At 47.1% G+C, this 20,994-nt stretch overlaps 1 protein-coding gene across 1 annotated transcript; it reads right to left on the reverse strand.

The window, feature by feature from the left end:
- Nucleotides 1-522: 522 nt before the first annotated feature.
- On the reverse strand, nt 523-20,599 carry RGS11 (regulator of G protein signaling 11). Its single transcript, XM_051968615.1, has 17 exons — nt 20,388-20,599; nt 17,662-17,758; nt 16,757-16,807; nt 13,245-13,351; nt 10,888-10,939; nt 10,358-10,416; nt 10,078-10,154; nt 9,466-9,547; nt 8,467-8,532; nt 6,519-6,548; nt 6,168-6,229; nt 5,730-5,843; nt 5,319-5,434; nt 4,839-4,926; nt 4,024-4,162; nt 2,667-2,749; nt 523-2,168 (listed from the first exon to the last, which is right to left on the reverse strand). The coding sequence occupies exons 1-17, from the start codon at nt 20,448-20,450 to the stop codon at nt 2,030-2,032; spliced, it is 1,425 nt and encodes a 474-aa protein (XP_051824575.1). The 5' UTR covers nt 20,451-20,599; the 3' UTR covers nt 523-2,029.
- Nucleotides 20,600-20,994: the final 395 nt, after the last annotated feature.

The following is a 20,994-nucleotide window of genomic DNA, read 5'->3' on the forward strand; positions in this document are numbered from 1 at the left end:
ATTTTAAAATTTAGTAATTTGAGGAAGAAAACATGGTGGAAAACATTTGCATAAAGATCGACAGGAACAGAACTGATATTGTCATTGCAACATCTTTTCTGGACAAAAAGGAAATGAGAAATTTCAGAAACATCCTAAACCTGGCAGAGAGGCATGATACAATAGTGGCAGAGAACTCCAATTATATAGACATGTGCTAGTGTGCTCTGCCAAAAATAAGAGTAGCCAACACTTATCTTGGCTTGCCTTCAAAAAGCTAACAAGATAGCTAACGTTGGATGATAATATTGGTATCCAAAAAGGTTCTGACATGCGAGAGTACTGAGCCAAATCTAATTTGATAAACTTTAGTGGGGATAAATTAAGTTTTCACTTTTGGATCCAGAAAACTAACTTTATAAATGCAAGCTACAGATGGTAGGTATGGCTAGACAAAAGTTCACCCGAAAAACAGATAGGACTCTTAGTGGACTGAGTTCAACAAGTCAACATGGCAGCCAAAAAAAAATATATATATATATATATATATATATATATATATATAATCCTAGGCAGCACTGAGAGAAGGACTATTGGGTAGGAGGGACCACCCTACATTTAAGGTATCAAATTCAACTCTGAATACCACATTTTAGGGAGCAATAGTAAGCTGGAGATTATCCAGAAGAGGACAACTTTGAGGGTCACTTGTTTTTCAGTCATAAACCTACTCTTAGTGGCCCCATTTGGGATTGGCAAAGATACTGGAGCAGTTTGCCATGCCCTTCTCTTAGCTTATTTTACAGGTGAAGGAAACGCAGGCAAAATGGGTAAAGTGACTTGCCCAGGATCACTTGGCTAATAAGTGTTTTGAAGTCAGGTTTGAAGTTGGAAAGGGGAGCCTTCTTGACTCTGGGCCTTAACATTCTATACACTGCATCATTAGCTGCCCTACTTTGATGGTAAAGAGTTCCAAAACCATGGTGTGTGTGGCTATGTGGAAAGAATTGAGGATATTTAGCTGGGAGAGTGCTTGACCATAGCTGTTTTCAAGTATTTGAAGTGTTCTAAAGATTAGAGCTATCCAAAAGTAAAATGGACTCTAGTGGGCTCTCCTCTAACAAAGTTCAGCTAATGGCTGGATATCCCATTTGTTGGATAGGTAAAGCAGAATCTTGTTCAGATAGGGATTAGGAAAAAGTGATTTCTGAATTCCCTTCCAAATCCAAAATTCATTTGGAGATGTTTCCCTTTGGGGCAAACTAGAAATCAATCTTTTCTGATATTGGGGAAGCAGGAAATTTTGCCCTATTTTTTCCTCCCAGCAAACCCAGGGTCCTTGCCCTACTGTGGAAAGTGGCTAAACAAAGCTACTTTGCTTGCCACCTTTTGGAATGATGAGAGCCTGCTATGGGAAGGAAGAGGAGGAAGCTGCTATTTATCCAGGAAACTGAAGTATGCTCCTGGGTGTTCATTCATGTGCACACATATGATATGAAGGGTACCTGGAGACCTTTAAGTAGCTAACAGTTGCTCCCTGATGAGTTGGCCCCAAAGAGCTTTAAAAAATAAGTACTCACCTACAGAACCAGAAACATTCTAAGGGAGCCTGTGGAAAAGCTACTTTCAAAAGTCACCAAGCCAGACTAGAGTTTAAATAGTAGAACTTTAGAACAAGAAGAGAAACCTTCATCCAAGTCCTTGTATGCTTTAAGTAACTTGTACAGGAACGAAATTGGGACCCAGAGAGTGGCTTGCCCCATGTTAGGTTGAAGTTAGCAACAGTTAAGACCAGCATCCTGCTTCCTTTCCCCAAGATTGGGCTGGGTGAGATGCCTGAGGACTGACTCTTAGAATTGGGGATAAGGAGGATGTCAGAGATGGCAGGGCTGAGGAGCGGAGAAAGGGGGCCCCTCACAACCATCTCAGTTAATGAAAAGCTTTTCTCACTTCCCTTCCCCACACCTACCCCACCCTCTCTCACTTCAGTGACATCCTCCAGGTTGCGAACTGGAGGAGAGGGAGAAGCAGGGGAAGGGAGGACTGCTTGCTAGCTTTGCTCTTCCCCAGGAGAGGGGCCAGAAGCCAGGTTCTTGCCTTTGTCCTCCCCCTTGGGCTCCTGTTCAGAGGGCAGGAGCAGAGCGGGGCTAGGGCTGGAGTGACGCTGCTTCCTCATGAAGGGGAACACTCTGGGGAGAGAAGCAGAGAGAAGAAGAAAGGATGAAGGCAGGGACCCCCAGAAGCAGTGCAAACATGGAGGCCTAGCATGGAGTCTGGGTTATCTAAAACCTTTAGTTTTACTACTACTACTTTCTTGTTTGCTATTTCTCTTCCCCAATGGGTTAGAGCAGAGAGAGGAAGAGATTGGTAAGATACATAATTGATTCCTGTGAGCTACTATGGGGAAAAAAAGGATATTCAGGATGGACTATAAGGTTGAGAGTACTGGCTGTTGTCCATTTTTATCCTCATTCTCTTGGCTCAATAAGAGACTTCCCCCCAAGTGGACCTATTCCATGGAATAAGGTAGGGTGACCATAACCTGAATAATTACTATTTCTAGTTCTTTAACATGGTGGAATACTTATTGGTGGTCCAAGACCAAGAGAAAGACTTGCCTCTAAAATTTTGGAGGTCTAGGAAATAGAGTGAATAGAATCAAGGTAGGAGAGGTGGATGAAGCTCACCGTTTCTTAGTCTCTGGTGGAATCACAGCTTCTGCCAGGAGTGTCTTATATATGTCAGACTTTAAGAATCTGGGATAGGAATCCTAAAAAGACATTATTCCAAAAGTATTATTTAACACAGTTGTGAAATTTGTACTTTTATTTACCAGGATCATAAATGTACCTTCCTGGGGCCGCTGTATAGTGCAGTGGGTAGAGCTCTGTGCCCTGAAGTCTGGAGGACCTGAGTTCAAATCTGGCTTTAAACACATCATTTCCTAGCTGTGACCCTGGGCAAGTCACTTAATCCCAATTGCCTCAGTAAAAAAAAAAAAAATGTAGTTAATGTACTTTCCTGTCAAAAGAGTTGGTTTGAATAATTTGGTATAGAATCATGGATTTAGGGATCTACTCTAATCCCTTCATTTTAAAGTTTTAGGAAACAGGCACAGATTTATGCTTGCCCAAAGTTACAGATAGGAAGTAGTAGAAGACATAAATTCAGAGCTCGTTACCCCATGCTGTCCTTTATAAAAATATTTAGCCCTTAAAGATAGATGTCTCCAAAAAAAAAAAAGAATGTCCAAGTTCACAGCTTCCTCCTCAAGTTGATCTCCCTCTGTTCACCCCCCAATTTGAAAGGCTCTAGGGACAGCTTGTGAGGAAAATCTATTAATGGGCTCCATTACTCTCTGCTTTTTATATTATAATTTTCTGCTCTACAGTTGGATCTAACATCTTATCGGCTAGGTAGCGTAGGGAGTAGAGTGCCAGGCCTGGAATCAAATCTGGTCTCAAGATACTTTTTAGCTGTAATCCTAGATAAGTCAGTTCACCTATATGCCTCAGTTTCCTCATGTGTAAAATGAGCTGGAGAAGGGAAGCCATTCCAGTATCTCTGCCAAGAAGATCCCAAATGGGGTTGAGAGGAGTAGGACAGGACTGAAATGACTTAACAGTTATGCAACAACAACTCATCTTAAATGCCCAATCCCACCTATTCTCTTCATAAGTGATTTTGGCCCTCGTTTTAGGTTTGGGTTTTGTGCTCCATTTGGCATGTGTTTCCACAAGTAAGTAGTGGTGACTTAAAACTTTCTTGGAAATTGGTGAGTGAATAAGTGAATGAATGCATATTTTCCAAGCCCCAGGCATTTTAGTTTTTCTAAGTTAAGGTTCTCTGCCAGTGGGCTACTTGACCTTGCAAGCATGAAGATCAGCAAGGGTGAGGATCCATGGGGAACCCCTTTTATGTTTCTCTAAAACAGAGTGCTTGGTTTTCTAGCTTCAAGCCTTTCATTGCCTAACAGGGAGTTGGTGCTTTAAGAGGGGAGCCCTTTTGTTTTTCCCAACTCTACTGAACCCCTAGCCCCAGCACCTTTTTCATAAGCATGTAGATATGCATCTGGGCATCATCCATGACATAGCGATGGGGTCTGCGGATCCCTTCAAGTGTTTTCTCCATAGTCTTGCTGTCAATATTGACCCAGCGTGTGGCCCCTGGGGCAAGAAATTGCCTGAACCCCAACAAATAGAGAAATAGGGATAAATTAGCAGAAGGGCTTGCACCCTATGGCTTGCCCTTTAAGATACTGTTGCCCATCAGGGTACTGCGAAAAAACTCAAAAATTATCTTTGGTACTCTTGCACTCCTCTGATTAGTCTCTCTCCTTCCCCACTTTTAGATACCTATTGTGTAGCTCCTTGTTCTTTGGCTATTAAATTGATCCTCCCATAGTTTTAGGTGAGTTTAGGTCTCAGGAAAAGAGTACCCGTTTATTCTATTGCTAGGAACCTATGTCTTTGTATACTTCATCCCACCACCCTTCTTTCAGCAAGCTCAGCTGGACCCACCTAACACCTCATCACAACCAGTGACTCCTGTCTGGCTAATCCCTCTCCCTTCAGAAAGTGAAAATTGGGTACCATTCCCAAAAGGAAAGATGAAACAGCCCATTTGGTCTCAGTGGAGTGGAGGAGAGACAGTCTGCCCCCTAGACTCAGTGTCAGAAATATCCCATCCCACCCTTATCTCAGGAGGCCAGGATACAGAGACAACTGAGGAATGGACCAGAAGATCCTCTGCCCAAACACCATGACCCTGTCTAGTCCCGGCCCCCACACTGGGAGTGAAGCTCAAGAAGTCAGGACCTAGAGACGGCATCTGGGGGTGGGAGAGGAGGGGAGGCTCACTGGTAGACTGCGTCGACACTCTCAGCAATCTTGGACTGTTCCCCATATCGCAGGTCTTCACATGCTTCCCAGAAGCTCAAGTTCTCAGCTGGGGGAGGGAGGAGGAGGTGACCCAAGACAAAATGGAAAACATGTTTAAGGAGAAGCCACTAGCAGAGTGAAATGGAGTCCCTGACTACATACCCCTAATCCTCCTGGATATCCTTGTGTTCCTACCCTCCCCCACTGACTAGAGAGGAATAAGAAGTCCTTGGCTCTCCATGTCCTGCTGCAAAGACAAGGCTTTTGGGAACTGGGAAGAAAAGTGCTGAATCTGGAGCAGGAAGGACTATTGTGATAGCATCTTGGTGACCAAGGAAAGTACTGAAAGACCTGAATTCAAATCCTACCTTGATACTTCACCTTCATCCCTTAGACATGCTAGCTGTTATCACCCAGGGTGCTCCTGCCAGAGTGCAGAGCTGGGGGGAGCTGTCTTACCACTGAATTCTTTCTTGAGGAACTCCATGAACTGGATATGGCCCAGAGGATCTCCCATTAGCTCTCTGAAGTTAAAGGCCCAACGTTCAACCCGCAGCTTAGTAGGTATAGTCACCCTAGGCAATAAATGTGTATATGGTGGGTATGGTGGCGGCTCCTTTTCTGTCCCCTACCCATGGAGGGAAAAAACCCAAGTATCTGCCCATAACTCCTACCCTCGGAATCAGAGGAACCTGTCCAGAGCTTATAGGGCCTTACCATTCAAGCCCCCTTAGGGCTTTCCCAGCTTGAATGAGGAGGAATTCTGGAGCCAAATTCCCTATGTTTGCCATGATCCCCCTAAGACCCAGCAGAATGGCTGGGTTGCCCAGCCCTCTCCACCTGCCCACAACAGATAGGAAGGGTACTCACGTGGGTGCATTCATCGACCAGTAGTCTGTATCATCAGTGATCCAAGGGTTACTGGGCAGGCAGCCAGACATGATGGGGTCATGGGGCATGTACTGCTCATTGAACTTGAGGTATCTGGGTGGAGAGAGCCCACAGGGATGACAGGAACATGAATTTAGAGCCGGAAGGAAATTTGGAGGTCAAATAGTGCAAATAAGGAAATTAAGGGGTGGCCACAATGGCAACTCCAGAGTGCAGGTGATTTGGGGAAACCCTCGCCATTCAAGAAGGCCTTGCAGAAAGGAAAGAGCTGCCATGGTGAGAGTAATCCTGGGGAATCCCAGGTGAGAATCAGGGTGATGGGCAGTGGGGACAAGGGAAGCATTTGGGAAAGATCTGAGGTGGACACAGGTACCCACCCTGACCAGACCCTGACCCTCCCAATGCAAAGGCACTCACGCTTCCAGGCAGATAGAAGACTTCACCCTGGTTCTACCCATGGCCTTCTTACAATACTCAATCTAGGCAGACACACAAAAAGGGGGGGGGGTGTTCGATCAGCTCCAACTGCCACTCTATCCAGAGACAACCTTCCAGCTGGATGGATGGGGACAGCAGCACCTCCCTTGAATCTCTGTCCATATTTGCCCAGTTCACAATTTTTAAAGTGGGGTATCATAAAACTAGGAGGTGACCAGATTCCTCCCATAACCTTGCCGTCCTCTCTCTCCCAGCAGACTTTAAGCTAAAGCAGCCCCACAATGTGTCCTCCCCTCTCCCTTAGAATCAAAAGAAATTCTAAGAGCTTACCTCTCGCTTATAAAAGTCCATATTTTTGGTCTAGAAAAGATAAAAACAAATAGGGTGAGGGCAAGGCAGAGCAGTCTGGTGATTGGGGAGAGCATGAGAGACCCCAAAGGAGAATAGTTTTTCCTTCCCTCCCATTCACAACCAGAATCAGAGAAAAGTGAGCATAATTAGGAAACGAATTGCCCATGTGGCATAGTGGATAGAGTGATAGGCTTGGACGGAGAGAACTTCAAATTCTGATTTAGAGTGACTAGCTGCAGAATCCTGAACAAATAAGCTGTCTTCCTCAGTTTCCTCATTTGCAAAATGTGGATAAGAATAGCTCTTATCTCACCAGATTTTCGTGAGATTAAAATAAATGATAGCTATTTTTATAGTGATCATTGGATAGAATGCCCCACAAATGCTGATGAAGGCAAAAGCTTGTATTCTTTTCATTTCTGATCACTTTCCTACCCCCAAACCCCATCTGACTCCTAATCCTACCCATCTTTCCTATACCACTGCCTTTGATCATTAAGATGACCAGGAGAGAGTGTGGCTAGCTCAGTGGAGGCCATCCCCTGCTGCTGGGGATATATCTGAGGTCATTGCCATATATATGTATGTATGTATTTGTGTGTGTGTGATACACACAAGTCCAAATATATATGTTTGTGTGTGTGTACATATATATATATAAAATACAAACACATATATGATATAATTTCAGAACTCTAGAGAACTTTGTGATAGTTGTTCAGTCACTTCAATCATGTCTCACTTTTTGTGACCTCTTTGAGCTTTTTGGGCAGAAATACTGAAATAGTTTGCCATTCCTTCTCTAGCTCACTTTATAGCTGAGGAAATTGAGGCAAATAGGCTCACATGACTTGCCCAAAGGTACATAGAAGGTTGGAGACCAAGTTCGGATTAGATCCTCTTAGCTCCCATCCACATGGATCAAAGTCAAATCAAATAAATTGAGTGCTAACAGGAATCTGTAGTCACATCTCAACTCTTCCATTCAGAGAGCTACTGGGGGGCAGTGAATGGTCCAGTATCTAGTTACAGCTGAAGGCCATAGAATCAAATATATCTCTAGTTTTAGGGTCCACCATTAACTATACCAAGGCCTCAGATTCCAGAACAAAATAAATAAACAAATAACGGATTGACTTTGGCTGTAAGTGAAGAAGTTTCTGGAATTTTTTTAAATTTTAATTTAAGGCTCTGGGAGAAAGGAGGGAAGTTTCTATTTTCCAGGGCCTTTCTCATTAGAAGTATCATGTGCCAATAAAAATCACAGGTTTGGTTAAAAAAATGAAAAAAGTTAGACTAGGAATTCAGGCTGTTCCCGGCCTGTCTGAAGCAATCAGCCATCACCAGCCATGAGACAATCTCCTGTTGTCTAATCCCTCCCCAAACCTTCTGTTCCCATCTGGGGCTTCATAACTCCTAGTTCCTGGGGTACTCGGCACTGCCTCTCAAATCAGATCATTTACAACCTATTTCTTACACGTACTAGCAGTGTGGTGTTGGCCAAATCACTTGACTTGGGTCTCAGCTTCCCTAAATGTAAAAATGTAAATGTAAATTTCCTAAATGTAAATGTAAAATTGGGGTTTGGCCCAAGTGGTATTTCAGCTCTAGAATATATAATCTTCGGGATGCTTGTTCCTGAAAATGCTTCTCATTTTCTTAATCTTCCTTCACAAATGGCTTCTTTGGGCATAGTCAGAGGCTGGGGGGAGGGGGTGAACTAGGGGTATATGAGGTCTTGATCCAAAGCCTGAATTGGAACCCACTGAAGAGGAAAGAAAGGAGATGGGAAGCAAAGGGGAAAAGTCCAGCTCTAAGTATGGATCCAGAAATCCTGCCAGTCAGCTTTCCTCATAAATCCTCTACTGGGTGGACAGTTATAATTTCCAACAAATGGAGGGGACCAGAGCAAAGAGGGGCGACTTACCATTTGTACTCTGGTATAGCAGTTACCCCGCTCGGGTCCCTGCTCCATCACATTTAGGGCTCCTGGCTGACAGAGAAATGGGGGGATAAGGGGGTGGAGGAGAAATAGAGAAGTCAACTTTCAACTTCCTATTGTCCACCCTCCCCAAACCCTCTGTCCCCACATCCTAGCTGTGCGTGTGTGTGTGTGTGTGTGTGTGTGTGTGTGTGTGTGTGTGATCAAGACCAGGTCTCATTTACCCCAAGTGAAAATGGAGTTGAACTAAGTGGCGTCCCAGGTCCCTGTTCGTTCTCCATAATTCCTGAAGACACTCGCTATCATCATCTTAATTATCCTTCATATTATGGCTCGAGCACAGTGGAGCCGATTGGGAAGAGTTTAGGTTCTGCTGCCCACTCCCCAGGACCAGGCCCATAGGGCAGCGTCCCTCCAGGCACACAGCCCCTCGCCTTTTGGGGGAGGGTGGGAAGGAAGTCAGCTTCAAGCCTCTATTATCCTCATTTCACGGAGAGGGAAAGGGGAGCTAGATTCCTGATTGACTTGGTTTGGGGGGGAACGGCGGAGGGCAGGGAAACGCTTAAAAACTAGACACTGTTGGGTCCCCAAACCCTGCCAGACGGCTCGCGAGACTGTGGTTACCTGCAGTCCCAGCAGAGGGAGATAGAGAGTAGCACTGACGCAGACTGGCCTGAAGAGTGAGGGCTGAAGGAAGCAGATGCTGTTCCAAAGTCCGTCCATCTAACTGCCCTGTCTCCGTCTCTTCCCTGCCAGCCCCTACCCTACTCAGGCGATCTCAGAGAAAGCCTGTCTTCTGAGCGCCTCGCCTAAATCCCCTTCCCCATTGGTCATTTCTCCCTCTGTCGGCCAGGCCTTTCCTCCACTTTCATCCCTTCTGAGGTCCAGATCCCTCCTCGTATAGGGAAGGGATCCTGAGGCCCAGAGTGAGCAAGTGATTGACCCAGCATCACAAAGCTCCTAGTCTGAGGGGAAATCTCTCACCGGGGGGCGATTCACCAGCCAGTAAGTCTGCTCCTGGCACTCAATGACAATTCTGTCCCCTTTCCGGCGCTGCTTGGCTGCTCTGAAGGGAAGAAAGATGCTCAGTGAGAGACTAAGCAGGGAGGAGAGGGGGTGCTGGGTCAGTCAGGGATCAGGCCGGGAGGTGCTGGATCAGTCGGGGATCAGGCCGGGAGGTGCTGGGTCAGTCGGGGATCAGGCCGGGGGGTGCTGGGTCAGTCGGGGATCAGGCCGGGAAGTGTGGATCTCATGGGAGAGTATGACTCCAATCCCTGCTATCAGAGATTAAGCGGAGGAGTTAAGGGAGGCTAGCACAAGGGGCTGTTGGATTAGCTGACACTCTCCCCTAACATCTGGAAAGCCTGAGCCAGCCGCATTTTATCTCCTCTCCCAGCTGAGCGACTCAGCTCCTGATTCTGTATCCCTCCAGAGATCCCTCCCTCCCGACTTCCAGCCCCGACCCCAACAGGGGCAGGAGATAAGCTAGGAAGTCCTTGGACTGGACCAGACTCAGGCACTGTGGTCAGTGTGGGGGGCAGGATTTGTAGCGGGGGAGGAGGGGAGGATGAGGAAGAAGAGCAGAGAGATGCTCACCTCAGCTGCTCCCGGGCCTGCATCACTACAAAGTCCCATGTGTGGTTGATTTTCTTGTGGAGCTGGTTATAGTAATCCTGAAGGAAGAAGAGAAGGGCAGGGGCTTCAGTCAGGAGACCTCCTACCCAGCCCTGCCCATGCCCCGTGGCTTTCCCTGAGATGATTCCGAGAGCACTTAGCCAAGAGAGGAAGGAGTGTGTCATCTGCAGGGAAGGCAGTTTATGTTATAAGGAGCCCCTATTGGCTAGGGGCTCCAGGGTGAGGCTTGGGGCTGCCCTACCTTTTCATGGTCAATCAGGTCCCCTTGTTTCTGTATATTCTTCTTGGCCAAATAAATAGCTGGAAAGGCAGATATGGTAAGCACAAACACGTGTGTATGCATGTGCACCTGCCAACACATGCACATGCACCATAGGCAGAGGAAAGCAGTACCCTAAGCACCCCCAGTAGCATCCCGCCAGGGAATCCCACACCAACCAGTACCAAAGTACTGAATTTGGGCCCTCCCCACCTGCTGTGAGCATCTAAGGGCGTGGGAGGAATCAAGGGAAAACAAGCGGGACTCCATGGAGTAGGAGCCTTTCAGGAAATAGTTGGGCAGGTCCTTCACTCTCTCTAGGACCTCGATTTCCCTTAATTGTAGAAAGGGGAGCTGAACTGCATGACCTCCTGGGCCCCTTGGGGATATCGCATTCCTGTGAGTCTGACAGTGTCTGGTCACCCCCTCTCCTTCCCTCCCCCACCCCCACACTATCAAATCATTCCAAAATCTGTTAGCCATAGCCCTGCCTCTGGCTCTGACCCACTTACCATAATCCAGTTCAGCAGCTGGCCATTTAGTGCTCATCCAGAAATAGGGTGTCTGGGGGGAGGGGGTGGAGAACAGGACATCATGGCTGGAAATAGCAGAATAGACTCCCCCAACCCCCCTTCTCCTCCAGGAAGCCATTCTGGAGGAAGCCAGACCTTACTCCAAACTTGTAGTCAAATCAAGTCAATTAAACTCTATTTTTAAAGTTTTATTTGTCAGGCCCTGTGCTAAGGGCTAGAAGATACAAAGAAAGTCAAAAAAACCCCACTGTTCCTGCACTCAAAGAGCTTACTTTCTAATATAGAAACAACGGACCAATAACTATGTGCCCACAAGTCACTTACAGGTTACCTGGGAAGTAATCTCCCAGGGAAAGCCCCACACTGAAGGGAAAGGGCTTCTCAAATAAGGTGACATACTGATTCCTAGAACTGTACACGTGGTACAGAGCCCACTACTGTGGGCAGATAGGATTAGTGAAAAATTAAACCTAAACCTTAGGGAGAAGCCAGATGCTCTTTCAGAAGGAGGAAGAAGCAGAAGGATGCTCTTTTCTAAGGACAGCATCCTTGCCTCTTCAAGAGCAAGTATGTGTGTGTGCGCTCGATCCCACTCACTGGGATTTTTAATTGTAGCCTTCAAGGCCCTCTGACACTCAGACCAGAGCCCCAAACTATCCCTCTAATATTATCTCCCACCACTGCAGACAGATCCTTTCTGTTCTCTGAATACCTGCCTTTGCTCCTGTCCTTTCCCTAAAATGGCAAAGGGAAGAGCAAAGAAATGAAGCTCTGGCCCCTACTCTGCCATCAATTCAAATTCCTTTTCCTCCTTGGAGCTCGGTTTTCCATTCTGTCCGACAATGGACGGAACAACAATGTTATGGAACAACAATACCTGCTCATTTTACTTCACAAGGCTGTAGTGATCACACACAAAATGTGCTCTCTAAACTACCGAGAGGCTGGTATTTAAGGCTCGAAAAGTCCTTTGTTCTCCTCCTAGGAGTGCAGCCCCAGGGCACTAGTGCAGGAGGACATTAGTCCAAGGACAATGGAAGGATGGGGAACGAACATGGAATCTGAAGTTACAAGTTCTAGGTTTGAGTCTCAGCTCCACCCCTAAGGCATTTCACTTAGCTGAGTCTTGGTCTTCCCATCTGTAAAATGAACTGTTTTAACTAGAAAGTCCCGAAGGAACCCCTATGACCCCAAACTCAGTCTCAGCCTACTTCATCCCTTCCTATTAGGGAGGCTCCCAGGGGGCGGCCCAAAGCTTATTTTGGCACTAAAACAATCAGGTTCCTTATCTCCCTCCCAAACTCACATCCTATGGCTACCACTCCCTTCCCACAATAAGAGGGTGGGGCAGGCTCTGGTCCCCACCTTTCTTCACTAAGTGCCCTCCCAGTCCACTATTTCTAGAAGCAATTAAGTTGTCTGGAAATAGGCTCTCAGTCAGTGTTAGAGATGCCTCCAGCTAAGGAAGCCCCCAGTCTCCCACCCTAGCACCGAGGCTGAAAGGTAGGGGAAAAGGGAGGAGGAGGAGAAGGAGAAGGTAGTAGTAGTAGTAGTAGTAGTAATAATAATAATAATAGGGTCACACATTCAAAACTGGACAGGACCTCACTTAACAAATGCAGAAACTGAGGCCCAGAAAAGTAAACTGCTTTCTTCAAGGTTACACCTTGATAATATATAATAAGCTGGGATTTGATCCCAGAACTTCAGACTACAAATCTTCTCACTTTTCTCTGCTATTCTGTGGCCCACAGAATTCTTTGCTTCATAACAATTCCATAAGAGAGGTGGCTCAAATATTAGTCCTATTTTACAGAGGAAGAAACTGAGGTTCCAAGAGTTTTATCTGACAAGCCCATAGTCATATACTGTTATGTATATGTATGGGGGAGGTGGGCCCCAAACTTCCAATAAGCTGTCCTCACCACCACCTCATTCCCTCTGGTTTGCCATTTTTATAAAGTAAAAATAATATGTGAAAAATGCAAATCAGGTCTTTGGCTTTAAGTGAAGAACTGGGAGAGGGGCCAGATGCAATCCAGGAGGCCTGAGTGAGAGGTGGGGGGGAGAGGAGCTGAACTGTACCTATCTTCAGTCTTAGCCCCAGCCCCCGCAGCGCTAATCCTAGAGAGCCCTTCTCTCTCTGAAGCTCAGTCCAGGAACTCGGTCCCCTGGTCCTTTGCCAGCTTGGCAGGCAGGCTGGCTGGAGGGTATCCCCCCTGAGGTCTGGACACCCTCCCACCCCCACCACCAAAGCATTCAAAATCTGCTGTGTCTTTGGGTTTTGATCTCCCTTAATTATACAAAGATGGAGCTGAACTGGACAGCAGCCTCACCTGGAACCTGTACGGGGAATCATCTGCTCGGAGTACAAGGCAGCGAGGGTCCTTCAGGGGATAGATGTAGCCATGTTTCACAATGAGGTTCCCCAGGTGGAGGGACTCTGCAGAGGGAGATTTGGGCTTGGACCACTTCTGGAAAATATATCTATTTTTTTTTCCTGTTGACACCTTTGATTTTTACATAACTTTCATTTACAAATTTGTCCCTCTCCTCAGTCCTTTTTTTTTTTTTTTTGTAATTGGATAAAATCAGCATTTCTATAACAATATAATAAAAAATTATTGCAGATGAAACTGCAAATCTATTATGTAACAATTTGCTGCTCCTTTAAAAATATAATAAAGTTATCATGTAAATTTCTTTTTTCTCTCCCTCTACCCTAGAGATTAGAGATAAATATATGTGTAGCATATATATGTATATAACGTATATATATATGTGTATAAAAGATATATATGTAATTCTATAAATGTGTCTATTTCTCAATTCTCAGTCCTTCAGATAAATCTAACAATGTATAGATGACCCACACCTATATTCCCCAATTCTAAAGAAAACCATAATAGAGGATGTCCCAAAAGTTTTAGTGCAGTTTTAAGCCTCATACAGATTATCATTTAAGTTTTAATAACTCCTTGTCCTCATAAATCATAGCTCTGGTCAGAAAAAAACTATATATAACAGGCACTATGGCTGCAGAGACAATAATGCCATCTAGCATTTATAAAGGACATTAAATGTTCAGAAAACATTTGACACATTATCTAATAATGATATTGGTTTGTTGTTCAGTTGATTCGTTGTGATCCCATTTGGGATTTTCTTGGCAAAGATAACAGATGTGCCATTTCCTTCCCAAGTCCATTTTACAGATGAGGCAACTGAGGCAGACAGGGTTAAATGATTTGCCCAGGATCACACAGCCAGTAAATTTCTGAATAATATATAAATAATGATATAAATATAATATTCCATGTAATAATAACAGCTAACATTACATAGTATATACTATATGTCAGTCACTGTAAGCACTCTATAATTTATTATCTCATTTGATCCTCACAACAACTGAGTAAGGTAGATGCTATTAATATCTCATTTTACAGATGAGGAAACTGAGGCTGAGAGAGATTAGATAATGAGCCTAGAGTTAATAAATCTAGAAGGTTACCACATCAGAATTTGAATTCAGGTCTTTCATATTCCAAGTCCCCCACAATTCACTCTACCAGCTGTCTAATTTCTGTCCTTAAAGAGCTCACAAACTATTGGGAGAAAATATGTACACATCAAAACGATTTTAAAATAAGTTTTACATGTATAGGATTGCTTGCCATCTGGGGGAGGGGGTGGAGGGAGGGAGGGGAAAAGTCAGAACAGAAGTGAGTGCAAGGGATAATGTTGTAAAAAATTACCCAGGCATGGGTTCTGTCAATAAAAAGTTATAATTATTTAAAATATATATATATATATAAGTTTTACATTATTGCATATATATAATCTATATCAGAGAACATGTAATCTTGGGAAGGAAGAGGAGAGGGGGAAGGAAGTGGTGGGAGACAGAAAAATTTGAAACTTGAAATCTTTTTAAAAAATGAATTGAAATGAGGTGATTTAAGGCAATTCCTATAGACTTGTGATGAAGAGAGCCATCTGCATCCAGAGAGAGAACCATGGAGACTGAATGTGGTTGACAGCATAGTATTTTCACTTTTTTTGTTGTTGTTTGCTTGTTTTTTTTTTTTTCCTTTCTCATTTTTTCCCCTTCTTGATCTGATTTTTCTTGTGCAACTTGATAATTGTGGAAATGTATTTAGAAGAATTGCACATGTTTAACCTATATTGGATTATTTGCTGTTTAGGGGAAAGGGGAGGTGGGAAGAGAGGAAGAAAAATTTGGAACACAAGGTTTTGCAAGGGTGAATGATGAAAACTATCTTTGCATGTATTTTGAAAAATAAAAGGCTATTAATATAAAAAACAAATGTTGAAAATTGTCTTTACATGTAATGGGGAAAACAATAAAATGTTATTAGAATGCCAAAAAAAAAAAAAAAAAAACCCAAAACCCAAACCCACACAAAGTATCTTTTGGGTGGGGAGGCATTAGATACCAGGGGGAATCAAGAGAGGCCTTGTATAGGTGCCAGAGTGAGCTGAGATTGGAAACAAGGGATTCTAAATGAGATTTTCTCATCTGTTAGATGAAGCATTTGGTGTGTGTCTGCACTGAATCCCATGATCCTGTAAGCTCTGAGTGGGGAGAAAGAGGAGGAGGAGAAAGAGAAAGGGGAGAAGGGGGAGGAGGAGGAGGAGGTGATGAAAGGTGAGAAGAAACAAGAAGAGGGGAAGGAAGAGGAGGAAGAAGAGGAAGAAATGAAGAAGGGGGAGGAAGAGAAGAGGAAAAGGAAGGAGGAGGAAGAAAGAGAGGAGTAGAAGGAAGGAAAGGAGAGAAAGGAGGGGGAAGAGGAAGAGAAGGAAGAAAAAAGGAGAGGAGGAAGAGAAGGAAGGAGAAAGAATAGAAGGAGGAAGAGAGGGGAAGAATAAAGAAGGAAAAGGAGGAAAAGGAGGAGGATAAGAGAAGAGAAAGGAGAGGAAAGAGGAGGAGAAGAAAGGGGGAAAAGAGAAAAAAGGAATAGGAGAAGAAAAAGAAAGGAAAGAGGAGGAGGATTAGGAGGAGGAAGAGAAAGAAAAGGAGGAGAAAGAAAAAAGGAGGAGGAGGAAGGAGGAAGAGGGCAGGGCATGAGCCCTGCCAGGGTGATCACAAAGTTCAGGGGAGCCAGGGAGAGCGTCTGTGTCGCCCAGCGCCCTGCTGCTTTTACTCGGGCCCTTGCTGCCTTCCAGTCTCCTGAGAGGAGCGCCTGTTTTCTCGGCAGTGGGTACAGAGCCAGTGGATTCAGCTCTGGTCCCCTGAGGACGGGATGCGCGCTGCCTCCGGTCCCGTTAAAGGCTGCGGGAGGGAGGCCGGCAGGCTCCCAGAGGGTGTCGCGGAGGCGGGAGCCCGAGCGTGGTCCCCGCCGGTCCCGCCACTCGAGCTCCCCAGCCCTGTGGGACGCCCCCTCCTCCAGCCGATCTCGCCCCCGCCCCCAGCCTCCTTCCTCTTACAGACTCGGGAATCTCAGAGCTGGGGCTCCTTGGGGCGTCTCTCCCCAGCCCCCCTCCCCAAGGGCTGCCTGCGGCTTACTCCCAGCGTCGGGAAGCTCCCGCCCGTGGGGATGACACTTCCTAACAAGGAATTAAATTAGAAAATAACCACGGTCCCAAAGGTGGGCCGAGCCTTCCGCCTCCTCGTGGGGAAGGACGGGGAAGAGGAGAGGAAGGGCCATATTGGGATGGGAGTGGGCGGCTGCAGTTGGGGGCTGGCCCAGCTCGGGGCCTTGGTGAGGGGCAAACGAAGGCGGGTTTTCCGCGCTCCGAGTGTGACTGCGAGTGCAGGGGCAGCGCTTAGTCTGCCCTTCCTGCCCCAGGGGCAGGGAACGGCTCTTCCTTGACGCCCTCTTACCTTCCTCCGAGATGGAGAATTTCTGGATGAGCCATTCCACAATGTCACTGCCTTTTGAGAGAGACAGAAAGAGAAGGAGAAAATGAGCCTGAGAGCAGTCAGCGAAGCACAAGTCAGGCCCGGTCCCACTCCCGGCTCCCTTTCTGCCTCCCCTCCCCCGGCTTCCTCAGTGCAAAGAGTGAGAATTTGGCAGCCCTGATAAGGCTGGGAAACAGGCAGGCCGGGGGAGGGGCGGCTGCAGGGGAAGGGATGGCATGGGTGTGGGCAGGGCTGGGTGGCGCAGAGGGGGCCAGACCCGGCAACCCCCTCCCCAAAGCTAGTCCCCAGACCCCGGGGCAGGGGTTCGAGAATGGCGACGTCACTGCGGCACCTCCTCGCATCCCCTGCCCAAAGCCACAACCAGAGAGGGGAGACTTCTCTCTGGGGTCCCAGGGGAGGCTCCAGGAGGAAAACTTCCTGCCCTACTCTGTTAGCTGGGCGAAGAACCTCGAGGCTCCAAGCACAAAATGGAGATGGGGTGGGGTGGGAGCCAGGGAGATTGGGGCGGAATGGGGGCAGCGCCGCTCTCCACTGAGAAGGGAAGATGGAGCCTTGGACCCCAAGCTCTCCTCAGTTCAATCCCTGCCCCCGCCGTGATACATAATTGATAACCAAGTGCATTAATGGGAGAGAAGCTATGGGGGAAGGGCAGAGCAGCTGTCCTTTCAGAGTGGGGGCTGGTGGGATGGGCCACCCAGCACCGGGGACTTCAGACTAGGGTTTCACTGAGCAGCCGGGGTCCTGGTCGGTTTCAGTGAATGCGACAGACCCCCTTTGTTGTCCCTCCCAAAGAGAGAGGCTTTAAGCTGGACTGGGGCGTCCTAAAGACTTTCTCCTCCCCATCCCCTCAAAACTCCGGGACCCACCTGTCATGGCATGGGGAATCACGGTGATGAGCAGGCGCTGATTCCGCATCTTAACCCCCATGTCTGGGTCCTGCATGCCCACGATCACACGCTCCATCTGGGGGACACAAGGAGAAGGTCCTCCAAGGCTGAAGGCCTTCATTTCTCTTAGTTTGGGAAAGGATTCAAAGTCTGCCTGTCCTCAGTCTTCAGCCCCCTCACTCCTGCACCTTTTTTCTCTCCCGGTGGACCCCACCTCTCCTTGCACTTTAGGGACCCACTATTCTCTCAGTTTCTCCTTTATCAAAGTCTGCATTTTAACTTACAAATCAAGTCAAATGAATGAATGTTAAATGGTAGAATTCCAGGTACCAGGTACTCAGCAGGAGAGGTTTCTTTTTTGTGCAGGAGGTGAATAGGAGGGGCTTCAGAGTCTCTGATGTCACCCCAGACCCCCCTCCCTTCTCATCTTTTGCTTCTGTATAAAATTGTTCCTCCTCTCCAGGGGACACCCGAGCTGTGCTCCTGGGGGTGGAAAGGAGGAGGGACTGCCTAGGGCTGGGCAGCAAGCCAGAGGTGGAGGAAACACCAAACTCCTTTTTTAACATTTTGTCCCTAGGGCTGAGAACTCCTGGGAGGGCTCCTGGTTCTCCTTCCCTCCCTATTCCTCACCAGGAGCAAGAGCAGGGGTCCCCCCCTCCTCTAGCCCTGCCTCCTGGGGGCCAGGGGCAGGAGTCTAGTCTATAACAAAGCAGGCTATTTTTATTTTTAGACTTTGACTAAATGCCTTCCCAGCTCAGAAGTTTGGCTCTTTCCAGGGCCAAGGGAAGGATGGCGCCGATCAGCCCATGGCTCTGCTATCGAGCTGTTTATTCCTTCCCAGAGATCAACAGCCAGGCCTCCCTAAAAAGCCAATGGAATGAGAGGCCCGGGGACAGAGAGGCTCTGGGAAAGTGTCCTGAGAGGGCTTTGAGGAAGACCAGGCAAGCCTGAAAGTCCATGCTAAAGGATTCAGGGGACCAGGGAAAGAGAGCAAGGGGGAACAGAGATTGGAGAGCTGGACCGAGAAGGAGCAGCTGTTTAAAGCATAGAGTAGGAAAATGGCCAACCAAAACCAAGAGTTTGGAACTTTGTCCTTACTGAGCCTCAGTTTACTTACCTGCAAAAATAAGGGTGGACTGACTGATGGTATCTATGATCCTTCCATATCTAAAGCTAATAATTCCTGTTCCTCTAGATCTAACATTTTATATTCTATGTTCTAAGGAGCCTTCCAGCTCTGATATTTTATGTTCTGTGTTTTAAGAACACTTCCACTTCTGCCATTCTTTCCATCTCTCATATTCTTTGTTGTATGATAGTCTATATTCTTTCTTGTAAGGTCCCTTCCAGCTCTAATATTTTGTTATGTATTCTAAGGATCCTTCCATCTCTGACATTATGTGTTTTATGTTCTAAGGAGCCTTCTACATTCTGATATTCTATACTGTATGATAATCTATATTCTTTCTTCTAAGGTCCCTCCCAGCTCTGATATTTTATGTTCTGTGTTCTAAGGATCCCTCCATCCCTGACATTCTGTGTTCTATGTTCTAAGGAGCCTTCCACCTCTGATATTCTATATTGTATGACAGTCTATATTCTTTCTCCTAAGGTGCCGCCCAGCTCTGATATGTATGTTCTGTGTTCTAAGGACACTTCCACCCTGACATTCTGTGTTCTAAGGGCTCCTCCAGCTCTGACATTCTATATTCTCTGCCCTAAGGTCACTTCCAGCTTTGAGATGCTATATATTTTGAAGTTTCTTCCAGTGCTGAACAATCTAAGTTTTATGAAAGCTAACCCAATTTTGTAAGGGTCTACGAATAGTCCCAAGACTCGGAAAGACTTTAGCAGGAATTCATTGCTTCTCGATGGGACCAGATCAGGGACCTGTGGAGGCCTTTGTCAAGGATGTTTGGAGCCAGAGCCCCTCACCTAACCAGAGACAGGACTGAGAGGAAGGACACTGCCATTCCCAGAGGGGTGCGGCAGCAATCCCTCTTCCCGGTACACACATCAACCTGCTCAAGGGGAACCCAGAGCCAGCGAGAAGAAAAGGGAGGGCAGGAACAGGGGAGAAAGGCTCTCAATTTGGAGGCAAGTGGTGGGGGTGGGATAGAGCAATGACTCTTGGGAAGCAAATTAAGATCACTCAGCCCCACTCAGCCAGATGCCACTGGAGGAATCTTGCAGGTCTTGAGACCAAAAGCTTGGTATCTCCAAGCTAAGACTCCTTGTGCAAAAAGGAGAGCAGGAGGAGCTACCTCCAAAGGCCTCTTATTGAAATGGGTTTTTTCCAGGTTCCTCTCACATCCCCTTCTGGGATCCCCTGGAGCCCAGGATAGCCTTTCCTGGATTCGGTCCCAGGCAGAAGGAATTTCTGAGCTGTATAAAGGTCCCAGAGCATTCCCCACCCAGGCCCTTCCAAGCCATAGTGTCCCTGCTGAGGCTGTCCTGAGGGACAGAATCCCTTCTCCCCCAACCCCCTCCAAGTTCTCCTGGGTCACAGGACCCTCCCATCCCCAGGACACAAGCTGCTCCAAACCTCAGCTTCTCCCCAACAAAGAACTCGCTACCCCCGGCCCCCTCTCTTGGAACTCCTCTATCAGGGAATCGTAGGCAAGCGAGATGAGCTCATCCTACCCCCAGGGGAAGACCCTGGGATCTCGGGCCCAGGGATGGGGCGCAGGCCCCTGCCCCCTTACCTTGCTCAGACATGGCATCTGGACTTTGTAGCTGCCCGCCTGGTGGAGGGTGTTGATGGTCATGGCCCCAGCAGGAGCTGGCAGGGCTGGGTCAGGCAGATCGGGCGGAGGAGGAGAAGGAGCAGGAGGAGGAGGAGAGAGAGACAGAGAGAAAGAAGCCAACCCAAGCCACCGAGAGCTCCGGGATGCTGAGCGCTGAGCCCGAGGCCCCGGGGGGCATCCCGCCTACTGCCCCACCCGCCCACTGGCCTCTGCGGTTCTGCTGCCACCTGCTGGACACTTGGCGACGGGTCAATTGGGGCGGTTGAAGGGAAAGGAAACCCCATTTGTTGTGGTTATTCAGTCATTTTCAGTCATGATTTACTCTTCACGACGCCTTTGGGGGTTTCCTTGTCAAAGATACTGGAGTGCTTTGTCCCTTCCATCTCAAGCTCATTTTACAGATGAAAATATTGAGGCAATCAGTGACTTGCCTAGAGTCCCACAGCTAGTAAGTGTCTGGGGCTGGATTTGAATTCAGGTCTCCCTGACCCAGCCCAGGCTCTGTCTGTCGTGCTGTCCGGAACCAGTTTAAGGAAAATAATCGTCTCTCTCCCTCCCCACCATC

This window comes from Antechinus flavipes, chromosome 1, assembly GCF_016432865.1.
Source record: "Antechinus flavipes isolate AdamAnt ecotype Samford, QLD, Australia chromosome 1, AdamAnt_v2, whole genome shotgun sequence".
In the NCBI taxonomy this organism is placed as follows: Eukaryota; Metazoa; Chordata; class Mammalia; order Dasyuromorphia; family Dasyuridae; genus Antechinus; species Antechinus flavipes.